Raw genomic sequence first — 13,786 nt, 5'->3', positions numbered from 1 at the left:
TTGGCAACTGGCTATAACATCTTTGAAGAACAGGTTAAAAGTCAAGAGAACATGCTTGTGCTATCATTAAGCAGCTGTTTGACTTGGTAAAACATTACCTCTCTACATCTCAGTTTCTCCCCTTAAATAGTACTATTTGACTAGATCCTCTTGTGAGAAGGAACTACTTTTCATTTGGAGTCTACTGGGGATGATGGGGCTACTGATAGAAGATGCTTAAGAGTGGCTGCTGATAAACTCTCAGGAGAGTCACATTACTAGCTTTGAATGGAGCAAGGGATGCTTGATGGGGATAGTATGGCAGCAGCACTGAACTCAGCTGAGACTTAAAGATCTGTGGTCTCCTTGTTGGGATATCAGCAGTTGATGAATTCAAAGACCCTTCCAACTTGAATCTTCTGAGTCTAAAATGAAGCCATATCTATAACAGCCATCCTTGTTTCTTCCAACTCTACTTGCTTGCAAGATAACATTCGTGTTTTTGTACATAACAGAAAGCCTCAGAATTTGTTACTGTTGGTGTTTATTTCATGAAACCTTACCAACCTTGCCAAATCAATTGAGGACTATAATACAGCAAGGCCAGGAAAAGAACACAGTTTTTGAGCTCTTTACACAGGAGTTTTGTAGGTAATTGATCTTGACCTGCACATCTCTTATAAGATTCCATTGGTTCCAGATTGTTATTAGTCACTTCCTTTTTAACAGTGTGCTTTTTTTTTTTTTATGAGGTGACTAAACTGCTATTTAACCCTGCTACAAGAATGTGGCAGTGGGCTAGTCCAGACAAGTGGATGTGCACTTGGTAACTAACATTCTTAATAAGCTTGCTTCAACCTGCCACAAATTAAAGCTCTGTGACTTTTCTAGCACATAAGTGATTTAAAAAAAAAAAAAAGCTCAGATTGTGAATAAATAAGCTGTTTTGATTTGCACTCTGGTTGGCAGTAAATGAAACTTCAGCCTCATGATTCAGTTTGGCTTATAACTGTCTTAATCTGTCTAGCTGAACAGTGAGCATCTGAAAGTTTTAAAGGGGTGATCCAGCAGTCATCTTCAGGGATTCTTATTCATAAAAAGCTTTGGATTGGTCAGATAGGTGATGTAGTTGAAAACTCCATGGCTTTTGGAATAAAATCTGGTTTGCCACTTAGTAGTTCAGTGATCTTAGACAAGTTATTCTACCCCTCTGAGGCCATTTTGTGATCTGCGCAATCATGTTTGTCTTTAATTTGCAGGATTGTCATATATGGTAGACATATATTATGTTCAACATTTAAAATATCGTACCTGACAAATTGATGATATCCAGGAGCAGCTGTTTGCTTAAGTCAAAGAAAGTAATTATTGTTTATCAGTCCATCAGACAATATATGGTAGGGCCTTAATTGTTTTGTTTTATTTTATTTTATTTTATTTTATTTTATTTTATTTTATTTTATTTTATTTTAGGGAGGGAGCAAGCATGCGCATGCGCATGCTTTTGCAGGAGGGACAGATGGAGAGGGAGAGAGAAACTTAAGCAGGCCCCATACCCAGCAAGGAGCCCAGAGAGGATCCCAGCTCGGGGTTGGATCTCACAACTGTAAGATCATGACCTGAGCTGAAATCAAGAATCAGTTGCTTAACTGACTGAGCCACTCAAGCATACCCCCCTACCCACCATTTTTGTTTTTGTTTTTGTTTTTGTTTTTGTTTTTGTTTTTGTTTTTGTTTTTTGAGAGAGAGAGAGAGAGAGAGAGAGAGAGAGAGAAAGGAAGCAGGGGAGAGGGGCAGAGGGAGAGAGAGAGAGAGAGGATTGAATTATTTCTAAATGCTTCTGAGATAAAACTTCCTGAGTTTGAGTTTTGGCTCACTACTTAGTAGCTCTGTGACCTTGGGCAAGCTCCTTAATCTATGTAAGGTTCAGTATCCTCTCTTTAAAATGGGGATTACAATAATACTTACCAAGCAGAGTTATTGTGACAGTTAAGTGGAGTAATGCATATAAAGCACACACATAATACCAATATATATTAAGCTCTCAATAATAGCAATTATTACTAAAATATTTTTAAAACTACTGAGTAATTTCATGGGTATTTGTATATATATTTCAAACCTTATCAAATTATATATTTTAAAACCTGTATGGTTTATTGTAGGTCACTTATACCTCAATAAAGCAATACTCAATGATGTGTATGTATATCTTCTTTGTACTACAATGATTGTATTCTATGCTGCTGCCTTGTCAGGATGGTGGCTCAGTCAGTTAAGCATCCAACTCTTGATTTTGGCTCAGGTCATGATCTCATGGGTTCGTGAGATCAAGCCCCAAGTTGGGCTCTATGCTGACAGCGTGGAACCTGCTTGGGATTCTTCTCTCTCCCTTTCTTTGCCCCTCACCTGCTTGTATGCACATGCTCACTCGCTCGCTCTCTCAAAATAAATAAATATTTAATAATAAAACCTAAGTATTGTAAAACTATAGCTTTACTATTTGTATCTTTTAAAAATTAGTTTGTAAAATACAATGCTCTTGTGTTTAAAATTTTTTTCTTTCATTAATATTTTTTAAATACAAGAACATTGTATTTTACAAACTAATTTTTAAAAGATATAAATAGTAAAGCTATAGTTTTATAATACTTAGGTTTTATTATTAAGTGTGTCACATTCAGGACAAGGATCCTTCAGGTGATTGAACTGAATGTTCTTAGTGATGTATTAAAATGACAGTTCATAAGAGCTGGAAAGGGTCTGAGAGGTCTTTCATGTGGGTTGCTCTCATATTTTACAAAAGAGAATATTAAGGCCCCTGATGACTAGCCCTAAGTCCCATAACTTGGTCTCCAATTCAGAACTCTTAAAATGTCTTAGTCTCAGTGATTTAACAGTGAGGAAAAAAGACAAGCTGCAATGTGGGGGAGAGGGCTAAAAGTTAGCTACAGAATAAAAAATACTTTGAAGAACTAATTCATATTTTTAAAGAAAGTGTTATTTAAGAAGGGCCCTATAAACATTCTGACAACTAAGCTTAAAATAATAGTACTGTGTCAATGGCTTGTTAGAGGTGGCCTGTGATCAATTATGATGGTTTATAGGAGTTGTCATTTGCACATTGCCCTAATATTTCATTTTAACTTGTTTATGAGGAAACATTATATGCTTTCTTAATTATGTAAGGGGAAACATTGAGAAGATTCTAAAACTTCACAAAAGAAAGCACTTTGAGAGTTTCTCAGTTGTTTCAAATAATTGCCATTATTTATGAAAATTAGTTTTATCTGTATACCTTGCATAATTTACAACCTTTTAGTCTCAGCATCCTTCTGTACTCTTTAAAAATCATCGAAGACCCCAAAGAGCTTTTGTCTACAAGGATTATATCTAATAACATTTGCCATATTCAAAATTAATATTGAGAAAAATTAAGGTTTTTTAAATTTTTTGCTTATTTATAAGTTTATTTTGAGAGAGAGAGAAAGGTGGGGAGGGGCAGAGAGAAGGGGAGAGAGAATCCCAAGGAGGCTCCCTCTGTGCTGTCAGCACAGAGCCCGAGGTGGGGCCTGAACTCAAGAATCACGAGATCATGACCTGAGCTGAAACCAAGAGTTGGACACTTAACCGACTGAGCCACCCAAGTGTCCCAAGAAAAAATTAAATGTTTACTTAAGATAATAATAAGTCCAGGGGCGCCTGGGTGGCGCAGTCGGTTGGGCGTCCGACTTCAGCCAGGTCACGATCTCGCGCTCCGTGAGTTCGAGCCCCGCGTCAGGCTCTGGGCTGATGGCTCAGAGCCTGGAGCCTGTTTCCGGTTCTGTGTCTCCCTCTCTCTCTGCCCCTCCCCCGTTCATGCTCTGTCTCTCTCTGTCCCAAAAATAAATAAAAACGTTGGAAAAAAAATTTTTTTTAAATGAAAAAGATAATAATAAGTCCATTACACGTTGATATCAATAACACCTTTTAATTAAAAGTAATTGTATTTTACAAAAAATAAAATTAGTGAGTGATGTGTTACGCTTTTACAAATCTCCTTAATGTCTGGCTTAATGGAAGACAAGTAGTTTCTCGTATCTTTTGCATTCACCTGTTGTGAATATATCATTTTGGTGGAAGTATAGGAAGAAAATCCAAGCCTACATCCTGGCTCCTCCTGGAGAAAGAAGGAGTATTTTAATAGTCTTTTCAGATAATTGTGAATATTCTTCTCTGATACTAGATCGGAACTCAATAAGTGATAGCTAAATGTTAGTTTTAAAAGATTATTTTTAATGTTTATTTTTGACAGAGAAGGCGAGAGCATGAGCAGGAGAGGGGGCAGAGAGAAAGGGAGACAGATGATCAGAAGCAGGCTCTGCACTGACAGCAGAGAGCTTGATGTGGGGTTCAAACTCACAAACTGAGAGATCATGACCTGAGCTGAAGTCAGACACTTAACCGACTGAGACACCCAGGTGCCCCTCTAAATGTTAGTTTTGATATGGAATCTACAGCTATTTAAATATACATTTTGTAACTTTGTTACAGTAAGATCCATTGATCTGTCTTGCACTTTGAATAGATCTTTTTCCAGTGCATAATTTTATAATATCATGCATTCATTGTTCATCCAGAGAGTATCGGTCCTCTGAGTTATGCAGATTTTCTAATGTTGACATATTCCATTATTTGATATAAAAAAAAAACGATCACCTGTTAATATCACTACCAATCTCATTGAAAAAGTCTTTAAGGGAGCACATGGCTGGCCCGGTCGGTGGATCATGCGACTCTTAATTTCAAGGTTGTGAGTTTGAGCCCCACTGTGGGTGTCGAGATTACTTAAAAATAAAATCTTATTTTAAAAAAAAGAAAGAAAAAAAAAAGTTTTTAAGCTTTTTAAGCTGTTGAGCTCATGGTGGCTAATACGTTTTTCAAAACTTTAATTTTTATTTGAAAACTCAAATTTTTTCATGGGTAACTAATAACTCTCAGACCTGTTCCTTGAAGTAACAGGCTTGCTTCATTCGTTTTTGAAGAAAATTCTGTCAGACACCTAAATCCAGATAGCCATTGTTTGTGTGCCAGTCATTTAAGTAATAACAGTGTTCCATTGAAAAAATTGTTGGTTCAGCACACAAGGCAAACAATTACACAAGTGCTTTTTCCTCAGCAAAACCATCATACTTTGCCATATGCAGCAGGAGTGCTTTTTGCAGACTTCCCATTTGTTCACACAGAGAGTTTTAAAAGAGGTGTATGTACTCAAGAGTCATGTTTAATTAAAAGTAGTCTTTTTTACTGATTCAGCAGGGACATTCTTTACTGGACATTTTTATAGTGAGTACATGGCACTAGAGACTTTCACACAGTTTGGTGTCACTCCCTTGATTTGTGCTAAGGTACCAGCAGTTTTGCCCACCATTGTTTTTTCATTGTCAGTGTAAAAACACATTGGAAAAGTCAAATACCATCTAAGTGTTATTATGAAAATTATTTTGATGTTGTGGACCCCCTAAAAGGATCTCAAGAACCCTGTCTATAAACTGCATTTTGAGAATCATTGGCATAGTTAATATGTTCCTAAGAAAACACTAAATCTTTTTTTTTTTTCAGCGTTTTTATTTTATTTTTGGGACAGAGAGAGACAGAGCATGAACGGGGGAGGGGCAGAGAGAGAGGGAGACACAGAATCGGAAACAGGCTCCAGGCTCTGAGCCATCAGCCCAGAGCCTGACGCGGGGCTCGAACTCACGGACCGCGAGATCATGACCTGGCTGAAGTCGGACGCTTAACCGACTGCGCCACCCAGGCGCCCCAGAAAACACTAAATCTTAAGAGTATTCACTAACTGATGGAATACCTACTATGTGGCAAATCTATTTTCCTTTAGGCCATCTTACAGAAAGCCTGTTAGGAAAGGTAATATTATCCATTGTTGTAGAAGAAACTGAGGTTTGAGATATGAAATATTGATTGGAGTAAATAATAGAATAATAACTACCAGAAGTGAATTTGAACTCCAGACACTCAGACTTTAGAAGTCTTGCTTTCAAGAAAATCAGAAAATAAGCCACAAACTGGTAGAAAGTATCTACAAAAGTTACGTCTAATAAAGGGTTTTTATCTAAAATACAAGAAACTCTTAAAACTCAACAAGAAAATGAACAACCCAATTAAAAAGTGAGCCAAAGACCTTAATAGACATCTTACCAAAGAAGATATACAGATGGCAAATAAGCATATGAAAAGATGCTCCACATCATATGTCATCAGAGAAATGCAAATTAAAAAACACCTATTAAATGACCAAAATCCAGACCACTGACAACAGCAAATGCTGGTGAGGATGTGAAGCAGTAGGAACTCTCATTCACTGTTGGTAGGGATGCAAAATGTTACAGCCACTTTGGAATATGGTTTAGCAGTTTCTTAGAAAACTAAACATACTCTTACCATATGATCTAGCAACTGAGTTTCTTGGCATGTACCTAGAGGGGTTGAAAACTTAGCTTCACACAAAAACCTACTCACAGATGTTGATAGCAGCTTTATTCATAATTGCCATAATCTGGAAGCAGCCAAGACATCTTTTAGTAGGTGAATGGCTAAACAAACTGGTTCACCCAGACAATAGAATATCATTCAATACTAAAAGGAAATGAGATTTTAAACCATGAAAAGACATGGATGAACTTTAAAATGCATATTACTAATTGAAAGAGACCAATTTGGAATGACATTCTGGAAAAGGCAAAACTATGGTGACAGGAAAAAGATTGGTGGTTGCCAGGTGTGGTGAGGGGAAATAGAGATGAATAGTCAGAGCACAGAGGATTTTTAAGGTAGTGAAAATACTGTGTATGATATTATAATGATGCATAAATACCATTATACCTTTTTCCAAACATATAAAATGTACAACACAAAGAGTGAACCCTAATGCAAACTCTGGACTTAGAGTAATTACGATGTGTCAGTATAGGTTTATCGTTGGTAAAAAAAAACCCATTCTGGTAAATGATGTTGATGATGGGAGAGACTATGCCTGTTGGGGGCATATGGTAGGGGGTATTGGAGAAACCTCTGTACTTTCTTCTCAATTTTGTTGTAAACCTACAATTACTCTTTAAAAAAAAATAAAGTCTTTATATGTAAATAAATATACATATAACTCTCATGCCATTCAACAAATAACCCATTTTATGTATATAATAGTTTGATTTAATTAAATCCATGACCCATTTAATGTATATAATAGCCAGTGAGATTTTTAGGCATGAAATTCTTTTACCCCAACCTATCCCTAAGCATTCAGAAGATTATACCCTCAGATGTGTTGTATTTATTTAAAGGTATAGAATTAAATAATAAAGGGATTTTGACTTGATTTCTTTTTGAATTTGTGAGCTTATTTTGAATCTCTGAATCTGTGATGATGGAAAGTCAGAGAATTACAGTCTAACATGGCCAGAAAAAAAAAAAAAAACCTGAATAAAGCCTTGAAATAGATTTTGCAAATGAGTCACAGTCCTTCATTATATTAGGGTAAAGCAGTCTTGTGATTGAGAGATTACCATTTTTTATAGGTTAATTAACTAATATGATGTATGCAAATCTAAATTTTTTAAGGCAACCCTCTGCAACTATAAAATCAAGCAAACCTGCAGCCCTAATCCTTTTTTCCAATTTTTTGCAAAATAAATGCCCCAACGATAATAGTATCGATCCTTTATAATTATATAACCATTTGGTTTCACATACATTATCTCATTGGATCTTCATATCAACTCTGTGAGGGAGAACAGATTGTATTACCCTATTTTTGTATTTAAGGACAGGTTTATTAATCTATTCTCTTTCTAAGAAAACTGAAATACAGAAATTCTAAATGATTTTCCCATAGTCATTGGGCAGTTGAATGATTTAGCCAGTCGAGAATCTCAGCCTTCTGACTACACATCTTTTATATAAATTTAGGTTATGAGTCCCAGCAAACATTTACTTTAGCCCTAAATTTTTGAAATCACTCTCTGAGTAACCATTGTCCCTTCCAAGAGGTTGCTAGCCCTACAGAAACTGCCTGGAGGAGATATAGCCCCATCTTTACTCACTTTTATTCCCTTTTTTTTGTGCCTATTCTTATATGCATCTTTTGTCTCTCCACCTGGTATATATGTTCCCTTAGGACAGACTTACACTGGGCACATAGTAACTCAGAAATTCCTGACCCTGTAATTTCCTCAGTGGATTGTGATTGGTGTCTGAAATAGAGTGATGCAGAGGCCCACTTGGTCAGCTGTAGGCTAAGGAGAAAGTGCTGGCCACTCCTCTTCAGGAATTACTAGTAGCTATGAGAAAGGTTAATGTTAATAACTATAGACACCAGCCCATTGAGGAGCCGGCCCATTTGTAGTACTATGTGATTTTAACGACTACTTTCCTCCAACTTCTAAAATATGTCCTCTTATAACTTACACATGATTAGGCTGCTATGCAAAGGTAGTCACAGTAGTATCTAATCACCATTTCTCTCTCCAGGTCCTAAAAATAATGATCATTGGACTGATAATAGGTCTTCTGCCTAGTCCGTATACTTTCAAAATCAGCTTTTACTTACCTTAATTTAACCCTTTCAAAAGTCCATTGACATAGTTAAGTCAGGGATTACTTACCTCAATAAATGGAAAACTCTGGCTTAGAATAGAGACTTTCACAAGTTCAGGAGGCTGGGAAGTACTTGACTCAAGATTTTTCTGGCTCCTGGTCCAAATTTCTTTCCATTATGCTACACTGCCTCTAATTGTCAGTGACATTTACCATCATTATTGTTTCATTACCAGAGGATTTCAGGATGGGGGAGGGGAACTTTTTTTAAATGAAAACTATTGTGAAAGTTAATGTGACTTAAATTTAGCCTGTGCTTCTTATCCAAATTAGCTTTGCTTTTCTTGGTACTGAAATAAAATAAATTGAGTTAATTATGATAAATGATGAATAGAATGACAGGAAGGATGCAGTTTGTTTTCTGTAATTATTATTAATCAGGTTTTCTAGCATTTGTAAGGTACAGGGCTAGAATATCTAAATGCCAAAACAAACTAACAAAAATCTCTAACCATGGGGCACCTGGCTGCCTCAGTTGGGAGAGCATGGGATTCTTGATTGCAAAGTCGTGAGTTCGAGACCCACGTTGGCCATAGAGTTACTTTAAAAATAAGTAAAATGAAATGGCTAAAGTGGCAAAGGTTAGGTGTACTTTACTCCAATAAAAAAAAAAATAATTTAAAAAAACCTCTAACCAGACTAAAGGAAAAATAATAATCAAATACAAATGATTTTTATCAGTATAATATATATGACAGCACATACCTCACATGATTGAAAATACCTGTATAGTTATGTGACATTTGTAGTTTTCATTCCAGTACTTGTCTTCAGATAATTAGCTTATTTGTAACACATGTTTGAATTGTACTCATGACCAACCCACTATTGTGTCTTTGGTTGGTTTTAAAATTTTTTTTTTCAACGTTTATTTATTTTTGGGACAGAGAGATACAGAGCATGAACGGGGGAGGGGCAGAGAGAGAGGGAGACACAGAACCGGAAACAGGCTCCAGGCTCTGAGCCATCAGCCCAGAGCCTGACGCGGGGCTCGAACTCACGGAGAGCGAGATCGTGACCTGGCTGAAGTCGGACGCTTAACCGACTGCGCCACCCAGGCGCCCCTGGTTTTTATGAATTTACAGATATTTAGGTTTCCTCAGATATCAGTTTAATTCACACCTCCCAAAAAGTTACCAATGGATGTTTTCAGTGTGCTAATGGAGACCCTATGTTATTTCTAATAATAATAAAAGAAACTTTTTATCATCATTATATTAAATACACCAATGTGTCATTTCATGAACATTAGAGAAAACACCCTCTTTTGGCTATTTAATATTGTTTTAATTCTATGTAGACAAAAATGACATGTACTCATATTTGCTCACATTTTCCCAAATTTAATTTAAACCTCAAATTAATTATTTAATATCTGACCCACTAAAAACTTCAATAGAAGTAAATATATGTGACTTTAATTATGTTGGCTGAACTAGGCAGATTCTTTGGGTAACATCTTGGATCATAATGGTAATAAAAATTAACTGAATGTTTGTGTGCCAGGTACTGTGCTAGGTGCTTTACATATATTATACATTCATAAGCTATAATAATTTGATATTGTGGATTAATATGATTAAATAATAAATGACATTGTTACTATCTGTGGAAATTTTTCTTTTTAGTGCCTTCAACAAACACTATTCCAAGTACCCTCCAAAAAAGATTTATAGAGCACTGCCCTGGGAATTAGTAAACTGAAGTATTATTCTATTTGGAAAAGTAACAGACATACTAGTAGTGGGTGGTGATGTGGAGGTTATATATGATTAGCTTTATTTTAGACTTAAAATAAATAGACTGGAGCACCAGTCTATTGTCTTATGAAAAATAGCCTTGACTAAAAATAAACTATTGATACTGCATCAAAATAAAAAGCTTCTGCACAGCAAAGGAAATAATCCACTAAATTAAGAGGCAACATATTGACTGGGAGAAGATATTTGCAAATGACATATCTGATAAAGCATTACTATACAAAATATATAAAGAACTTAATACAGCTCACACCCCCAAAACAAATAATCCAATAAAAAAATGGGCAGAAGACATGAACAGACATTTCTCCAAAGAAGACATACAGATGGCCAACAGACACATGAAAAGATGCTCAAAAGATCACTCATCATCAGACAAATACAAATGGAAACCACAATGAGATACCACCTCACACCTGTCAGAATGGCTAAAATCAAAAACACAAGAAACAACAAGTGTTGGCAAGGATGTAGAGAAAAGGGAACTCCCTTGCATTGTTCGTGGACATGCAAACTGGTACAGCCACTGTGGAAAACAGTATAGAGATTCCTCAAAAAGTTAAAAATAGAACTACCCTATGATCCGGCAATCACACTACTGGGTATTTACCCAAAGAATACAAAAGTACTAATTCAAATGGATACATGCACCCCCAATGTTTACAGGAGTATTATTTACAATAGCCAAATTATGGAAGCAGCCTGTGTCCATCTGTCAATGAATGGATAAAGAAGAGGTGAGATATATTTTATATATATATAATGTATATATTATATATACACGTGTACATATATATAGTACATATATTATGCATACAATGTGTATATATATTATATACATTGTATATAGATTATATATATGCACATTGTATATAGATCATATATACATTGTATATAGATTATATATATATATACACACTCACATATATATGTATATAGACATATATATAAATATTATTCAGCCCTATAAAAGAATGAAACCTATTAACATTTGCAGCAATGTGAATGGATCTACAGAGTATAATGCTAAGCAAAATAGTCAGAGAAAGACAAATACCATATGATTCACTCATATGTGGAATTTAAACAAAACAAATGAGCAAAGGGAAAAAAGAGAGCAACAAACCAAGAAACATACTCCTAACTATAAAGAACAAACTGATGGTTACCAAAGGGAAGGTATATGGGCAAATGGGTGAAATACATGATGAGGATTAAAGAGTGCACTTACTGTGATGAGCACTGGGTGATGTGTGGAATTGTTGAATCAATATATTTACACCTGAAACTAATGTAACACTGTATATGTTAACTCTGCTGGAATTAAAATAAAAACTTAAGGCTGCCAATACCATTGGCAACTGAGTCTGTGCTGCATCTTTTGTACTGATTGCTCCCTGGGCATTGAGAACAGCCAGGCATCATGTCACCTTGTGGGTGGTGTGGAGGAGAAAACCAAGGTATATGTTGGTAGTCTGGGAACCAGTGTCAGCAGAGGAGAGTTAGAAAGGGCTTTTGGTTATTACAGTATCTTTTTTTTTTTTTAATTTTTTAATGTTTCTTTATTTTTTCAACGTTTATTTATTTTGGGGACAGAGAGAGACAGAGCATGAACGGGGGAGGGGCCGAGAGAGAGGGAGACACAGAATCGGAAACAGGCTCCAGGCTCTGAGCCATCAGCCCAGAGCCCGACGTGGGGCTCGAACTCACGGACAGTGAGATCATGACCTGGCTGAAGTCGGACGCTTAACCGACTGCGCCACCCAGGCGCCCCAGTTATTACAGTATCTTAAGAACTGTGTGGATTATGAGAAATCCTCCAAGATTTACCTTTGTGGAATTTGAAGATCCTAGATATGCAGAAGATGCAATGCAAGGCCTGGGCAGGGAGGTGATTTGTGGTTCCCAAGTGAGAGTTGAATTATCAACAAATATGCCTCAGAGCTCTGATTTTGATAGACCAACCACCTGCCCAACATTCCTTTGATCCCAATGATAGATGCTATGAATGTGGCAAAAAGGGACATTATGCTTATGAATGTCATCTTGACAGCTGGTGGAGGAGAAGCAGGTCACAGTCTAGATCACATTTAATTAGATCCAGAGGTAGATGATACTCTTGTTCACATAGCAGGAGCAGGGAAAGGAGGTCAAGATCACCATCTCCTCAGCGATCAAGATCTGTGTTTCTCTGTAGATCGAGATCAGCTTCACACAGAGGTCTACGTCTGGTTCCATAAAAACATCAAGATCCCCATCAAGGTCAAGATCAAGAATCAGTTCTGGGGGCGCCTGGGTGGCGCAGTCAGTTAAGCGTCTGACTTCAGCCAGGTCACGATCTCACGGTCCATGAGTTCGAGCCCCGCATCAGGCTCTGGGCTGACGGCTCAGAGCCTGGAGCCTGTTTCCAATTCTGTGTCTCCCTCTCTCTCTGCCCCCCCGCCCCCCCGTTCATGCTCTGTCTCTCTCTGTCCCAAAAATAAATAAACGTTGAAAAAAAAATTAAAAAAAAAAAAGAATCAGTTCTGTTTCACTATCAAGAATCAGCCAAAGTCCAGATCTCCATTTCCAAAAGAAGCCACTCCCCATCAGGAAGTACACAAAGAAGTGCAAGTCCTGAAAAGGTGGACTGAAGTTCTCAAGTTCACCTTTTAGGGAAGGGTCATTTTGTTTACATTATTATAAGGGATTTGTGATGTCTATAAAGCGTAACCTAGGAAGGGTATTTCAGTTATCTGATCAAAATGGATTTGGGTTATTACTCTATAAATTCACAGCAGTAGGATAATATAAATTTTTGTTGAATGTATTAACATACTGTGGTCTGAAAATGTGGGTTTTAATCTGGTACATTTTAATAAAATGTTTCTAACTAGAAAAAATAAAAAGAAAATATAATAAAAGAAAAAAAAATAAATAGAGTAAAGGAAAAAAAGAAACCAACCCTGCCAACCAACATCTTGATCTCAGACTTTCAACCTCCAGGACTGTGAGAAAATAGATTTATGTTGTTTAAGCCAACAAAAAAGAGGCCTTGACTATTGTAACATCCCATATATGGAAAAATTTCAAATTTTCAAAGCCTTCCTGGTAATATAATGCATGGGCTACTAGAGTGAGCTTTCTAGTCTAACTTCAAAAATAATAGAAAATATCAAAAGTAAAGTCCTTTTGTGAAACATGGCCTCATTTTGTTTACAAATGATGGATTCTTCTTTTTACAGATGTGTCTTGCTGAATCAGGGCTATCTTATCCCTGCCATCGACTTACAGTGGGGAGAAGATCTTCACCTGCGCAGACCCGGGAGCAGTCCGAAGAGGTAAGCCTGTTTGCCAGCTTTTCAGTGAATAGGAGGCCTGTCTTTCACCTACCTGCCCACTTCCTATTCTTTTTT

General features: G+C 36.6%; 1 protein-coding gene and 1 pseudogene across 3 annotated transcripts in view; both read left to right on the top strand.

Moving 5' to 3' along the window:
• The window catches only part of FAF1 (Fas associated factor 1), a 519,809-nt gene that overhangs the window by 332,573 nt on the left and 173,450 nt on the right, over positions 1–13,786 (top strand). For all 3 annotated transcript variants that reach the window (XM_043578729.1, XM_043578731.1, XM_043578730.1), the window contains one exon: positions 13,616–13,711. In XM_043578729.1, coding sequence (XP_043434664.1) covers positions 13,616–13,711 — 96 coding nt within the window. The remainder of the gene's footprint in view (positions 1–13,615; positions 13,712–13,786) is intronic.
• Positions 12,163–13,046, top strand: LOC122481824 (annotated as a pseudogene).

Source organism: Prionailurus bengalensis, chromosome C1 (assembly GCF_016509475.1).
Source record: "Prionailurus bengalensis isolate Pbe53 chromosome C1, Fcat_Pben_1.1_paternal_pri, whole genome shotgun sequence".
Classification (NCBI taxonomy): Eukaryota; Metazoa; Chordata; class Mammalia; order Carnivora; family Felidae; genus Prionailurus; species Prionailurus bengalensis.
The sequence above is the reverse complement of the archived record's forward strand: the minus strand, read 5'-3'. Positions and strand labels throughout refer to the sequence as shown.